Raw genomic sequence first — 6,196 nt, forward strand, 5'->3', positions numbered from 1 at the left:
GTGTGTGTGTGTGTGTGTGTGTGTGTGTGTGTATATATATAAATTTATTAAAATACCTTAAATATGAATGATTTATATTTATCAAGGTGTAAACATTAATCATTCATAGGTTAAATTATTTATAAAATGTATCAAAATATATATATTTATAAAGGAATTTAAAATTACACTTGAATATATAATTTTAACATCACTCTATAGGACAATACAATTATTAATTATTACGGAAAATAGAATTTATTGTATTCATTATAATTATTGAAGTTAACGACTGAAAATTAAATTCTATCTGATACATTTCATAATTGTTTATAAAGCACCTGCATTCGTGTTAGTGTTTTCTTCCCTGTAATAATCCTTATGCAACAATTCAAAATAATAAAAAATATATTAATAATAAAAAAAGATAAATAAACTGAAACTACCTATGATATTTGTCTCTTTTCACAGTAATATTTCAATTTTTCGATTTATTAGAGGAACCTAATACGATATATATATATATATATAAAATTTAATTTTCTATATCTCAATATAATGTCTGATAGTGGTTTGTTACAATTTTACATACAATTTAAAATTCTTACATAATTCTGTGTTTGATATTAATTTTATTCATCGATAACTCAGATTGCGTAGTTAAAGTCGAGATAATAATTGATAATTAATGAGTAAACTAAGAAAATAATAATTCTCTAATTTAATAACATCGTAACTTACCTCGCATTTAGGATATTCTTCCTCCGGAGTGGGTCTTTTCCATCCAAGTAACGGTGGTATACAAACAAGCGCCGATAGTATCCAGACGAGGGCAATCATAAGCGCGGCTCTAGCTGGTGTTCTTTTCTTCAAGTAGTCGACTGCTTGTGTAATGCTCCAAAACCTATCTAAGCTGATTAGGCACAGATTCATGATACTGGCCGTACACAACAACACGTCCATGGCAGAGTGAATGTCACACCACCAATACCCAAAGATCCAGTAACCCATGATCTCATTAGCGAGCGAGAATGGCATAATTACGAGACCAAGAAAAAAGTCCGCTACCGCAAGGCTGGCTATGAACCAATTCTGTATGTTCTTGAGCGCTTTCTCCGTAGCTATGGCAATTATTACCAACATATTTCCCACAACGATTACGATCATTAGTAGCGTCGCAAGGATAGATGCCAGTATAATATGCGGGAGAGTATATCCTGATGGGTATATACCCTCTCCAAAAACAATTAAAGTCTCGTTATTATATAAACTAATATTCCAAGGATGACGGAAGCTTCCGTTAAATGAATCGTTAAACGAATTAATTGCGTCTTCCATTGTGTCGCTAAAACCGAAGAGCAACAAATCCTTCCCGTATTCGATCGCGACTTCCTCCTCCGTACTATTTAATACACCTGTACTCACACTTACACTATCGGTAGTACTGCCTATGCTATCAACACTTTGTTCACTGCTGTCACTTCCAGTACTTAGCCCTGCCTCCTTTTCTTCACCAGTAAATGCAGTTTCCCCACTCTTTGCCGCGCCTACGGTGTTTCTGCCGCAAATTTGAGTTTCTAAAGTCTGGTCGCAATGGTGGGAAGCTTCCTTTTTTATTGCCTCGACGCCCTCTTTTCCCGTCGTCGTGGTGTTACGCTCGTCTTTACCGTCTCTCTCAATGTATTTTTCGTTGTTTTTAGCAGTGTTCTTGCTTGATTCTTTCTCAGCGCCTCTACCGCTAAGAAGGCGACTAACACGACCACTGGTAGCTGTCGCGGCTGGACGCCGACGTTGCTTACCGTTCGGAATCGCACGTGTTGAAAGGGCCTCGTTACTCGGAAACGTAGAGCCACCAGTGATTGGTCGAGACCACGTCATGTTCCCCTCAAAGACGCTCGTGGACGCCGTTGTCGGATTATCGACGGCGATGGTCATAATGCTGCCGAGAAGCGGCATCACTCGCACCCTCGCCGGGGACTGTAAATGCTATCTCGGGAAAGACGAAGCGGAGGTTGCGGCCGCGCGCGAATAGCAACGTGCCCCGGGTGCCAGCTCGAGTAGCAGCAACAGTAGGAGGGTGGTAGTCTCGTCGCATCTCGAGGCCAAGGGCGTCATGCCCGTTTCAGGATAATGCCATCGTTGTCGAATACATAAATACGTCCACACGTGCTCTTCTTCGTCCTCTCGGCTCGTTCTGAAAGCCGTTGTCTCTCGCTGAAGATTATTTTTTCGAATCAAACAAACTTGATTTGATGAAACCAACTTTGTTGACAGAGCTTGTTCCCACTGTAATCGATGTGTATTTTAAGATGTGAATCACGATAGTTTAATAAAAAAAAATCTTTTTTTTTTTACTTAGAGATCTCTTTTACTCAAGTTGTGAAAATTTTGATATTACTATTTTGCACGTGCAATAATTTTGGAATTCACGGCACACATTTATATTAATTTTCCTTACCGCAACTAACAAAGTGCGTTTAAAATTTCATAATTTTTAATAATTATTAACCGCCTTTTTTCCTCTATTGGACCAAATCTTTTAGAATCTAGTTTAGCTTAAATTTAGCTAATTTCGGCGTAACTGACACCTTTGGTTTCCTACTGTTGTAACTGTAACGTTACTTCTGTTACGTTCGGTGCCGTGGTCATACTTAGTTGGTCTCTAATTTATTGCTTGCATGAGTCACGACTCCATTCCTCGTATTTCCTGCATTCACTGGTCCACAACAGACTTAACACGGACAGAGTGTACAAAGATTTATAGATAGTCCAATGGGTGACTTGATTAAGAGTATCAAGGTAGAGAAAGTGAAAGAGAAAGATAGATAAAATAGAAACGAAAAGAGAGAGAAAGGGGGAAGGGAGGGAGAAGAGAGAGAGAGAGAGAGAGAGAGAGAGAGAGAGACTGTGAGAATAAGAGTAAAAAATTGGTCCCCTTTTTTTACCTTTTCTTTATATTAAGCTTGAGCAGCCTACATAGCCTGGAGGTAAATGAAGCGAGAAGAGATCTCTTGAGAAAATGCCGATGATTGTAAGAAATTTCTCTTTAGGATAAATTCCCAAAGTAATTTTACAAGATGACAGCTGTTTTGACACAGTCGTGAGACATGATTTTGTCTAAAACTCGATAATTGATTTACGCGTTCATACGTTTCCTCTTTCGTGACGAAAACGCGATTTCCTCGTTTCACTTCAATTTCTTCTCTCGCTTTCTTTCCTCAAGTCCTATGTGCGACTCGACGTTGTTTCATTCTAACGATGCCCGCGAGCTAATTAATTATCGCGCCGGGGCTAAAAGGCTAAGCGCTGGATACCCGTACTGCTCCGACCTGCTTTTCGAATACTACAAAATCAGTGAGAAAAATCAGAACGATAGAGATTATAGATTGTAGAAATATGTACACGTATTTATTGTATGTCATATATGTAATATATATTAACGCGAGTCCAAAAGCCTATTCACGAGCCATATGCAGGCCTTATTAATAACTTCTCTAAATGTACGCGGGATTAGCAATTTATCAATCGTACGTAGTTAAAAGCGCATATATTCTTAATCTAAACTCTATTATTAAATACAAGACATGTGTATGAAGGTATTTTGTGATACATAAGAGATCATAAGAACAAATAATTAAGAGGAAGAGGACAGAGAAGTATATAGAGAAAGAGCGAGCGAGCGAACGAGCGAGAGAGAGAGAGAGAGAGAGAGAGAGAGAGGGGGGGGGGCAAGAGGGATAAAAACTTAAATGACGTAAAATCGTTCTTTTGCTTTAAAGAAATCGCGCGCGCTAATATAATATAAAAACTTTCCCGTATGTACACCTATTTACACATTATAGAGCTCATTACGCTATAACAACACGTTCCGTTTCTTTGTCTCTCGTTCTAACCCTCCTTCATACGACACTAGGTCATTAGATTAAGTAGATTCATTCATAAGTTCACTCACAATTTTCAACGGTCTACGTTCAACTGTTGTAAAATAGCCTTGACAATAAGAATTTATATGAAAATGTTTATTTCATCAATGTCGCTCCTTGGTCTCGAAACGAGATGCCGTTGCTCCGCTCAGATTTTGTTACTCAGATTTTCAGTAGTAATTCATGGTATCTATCCGACATCCCTTCGAATCCCTTCATTCTAACTATTCCTGAATTTGATTTTTGACGTGGTAAACGAGAAAAGAATTCTTCTCCAATTTCTCTTTGCGAACTTGTTTTTATCCGATTTGTAAGAGATGAGAGCTTCTCTATCTCGCAACGTGCAACTTGAACTAGTCGATAATGCTTAATTTTTTTCAAGTTGATATTTTTAGCTCTGTTTTTTGATTTAATCTCCGTTTAACAATCTAACAGTGCTACCTTTTTCTTCGGTTCTGACAGTATCGGAAATTTCCCTTTATTAGAGACATTTCGCCTCTGACGGAGTACGTCTTATCTTTTACGAAAATTGTTATTTCCGTGTATGTAAATTTCCTCTCTCTGTATCCGGAACAAATATAAGTAGGTATGACTCACGTAAAAATCTTCAATTGAGTCACAATGCTACACTATATTCTCAACATTGCATCTTTAAAATTCTAAAAGATTCTTTATCCGTGTTTCAAACACTTCAGCACCAAAGATGAAGCTGCGAATCGGATACGTTGCAAAATAACATTATCGGGACGAGATTCAATTCGCGTACTTCGACTGAGAGCACAATTGGTCTCATGGGTCTTCTCGACGCACACATATAACTTCTCAGTCCTTCAACAGTCAACACAATTCACTCGAGTTTATGAGTGGAAGCTTTTCATATCATTTGGATCTCTCGCAGATATTGACAGAGATTAATATGATAGTCAATTAATCCAACAGGCGGAAAATAGGGACAGAAAAAAATGAATTTGTATTGATATCAATGACACAGTCGCGTATCGTTGGCTGTCCAGCGGCCAACTTGTCGACTCTTTAGCACTAATTATAAGAAGCCTCGGGAATGTCTCGATCGTTTCATCCTCATGTCTCTTCAATACCGTGTGCATGCGTGCGTGCGTGCGTACGAGTAGTTCGAGGTTGTCTCATGGATGTTTGGAAACGCACTGCAGCCGTGAGGGACGAGCCAGGAACTCGAACTCCCTCTCGTGTCGTTTGGTGGATGGAGACTCGCAGGATGTTGGCGGAGAGAGAGAAAGAGAGAGAGAGAGAGAGAGAGAGAGAGAGAGAGAGAGAGAGAGAGAGAGCGCATGTACGCGTGTACCTGTACGTGTGTATGTAACTGCGTTTTTGTATGTAGTTGTGTGCCTGCGTGTACCTGTGTATACGTGTGCATGTATATGTGACGGGGGAACGTGAGGGAGGGAAAGAGAGCTTGCTCGGCTCACTGGAGGCTGACTGTTGGCCCGACCGATCGCTCCGTCCGACGGTACCGTCGGGGCGCCGTCTAACGGAGTCGTGGAACCTGCGGCGCAAGCGTCGGGACGCGGTTAGTCTCGGACAACACGGACGCGAACAGTCGACTTTGGACCATCAACCGACTGATCCACATTGAAAATATGTTGCTATTCCGATCTTGCCACAAATAACATCATTTCGAATATCCCACCCTCACCATTATCTATTATTATTACATTTATTGATGTCACTACTATATTATCATTACCATACATTTTTAATTATTTTTCTAAGATTTCTTACGCATTTTATATAACTATAAAAATAAAGTTGCAAAAATGTTTTTATTTAGATGCGTGATGATAAATTCTTTCTAATTTTGTATTTAACATAAAGACGATCAGAAATAAAGAAGATACATGCCATTTTCATATATTCAATAATTGCATCAGTTATCTCTTGTTAACAGTATTGAGAAGTTTTCAATTTTTAATAAACCATTCTTCATAAATAATAACATTTAAATCCAAATTTGATCAGAACAACACACACAAACTTCGACGTGAAGTGGAAAATGAGGACACTGAGAAAAATATATATGACGTAAAAACCCAAGAATAGGAGTATTACATGAACATATATTAAAATAAATATAATATGAATAATATTACAAACCAAATATTAATTACACTATATTTTTTATACAATAATGTTGTTATCATTATATTATTCTAGGGAATAATGTAGCAGGAGAATAATAAATCGGTTTAATTGCGCAAAAATAAAATGGGATTTACAAAATTAATGAATATGTATATCCCTTTGAAAAGTTATCATTA

The 6,196-nt window shown here is 38.0% G+C and overlaps 1 protein-coding gene across 1 annotated transcript in view; it reads right to left on the bottom strand.

Moving 5' to 3' along the window:
- The window catches only part of LOC108691277 (alpha-2B adrenergic receptor), a 99,117-nt gene extending 96,927 nt beyond the window's left edge, over positions 1-2,190 (bottom strand). Inside the window, exon 1 of the mRNA XM_018198947.1 lies at positions 721-2,190. Coding sequence (XP_018054436.1) covers positions 721-1,935 — 1,215 coding nt within the window. The 5' untranslated portion in view covers positions 1,936-2,190. The remainder of the gene's footprint in view (positions 1-720) is intronic.
- Positions 2,191-6,196: the final 4,006 nt, after the last annotated feature.

The sequence above is a fragment of the Atta colombica genome, unplaced genomic scaffold, assembly GCF_001594045.1.
Source record: "Atta colombica isolate Treedump-2 unplaced genomic scaffold, Acol1.0 scaffold45, whole genome shotgun sequence".
Taxonomy (NCBI): domain Eukaryota; kingdom Metazoa; phylum Arthropoda; class Insecta; order Hymenoptera; family Formicidae; genus Atta; species Atta colombica.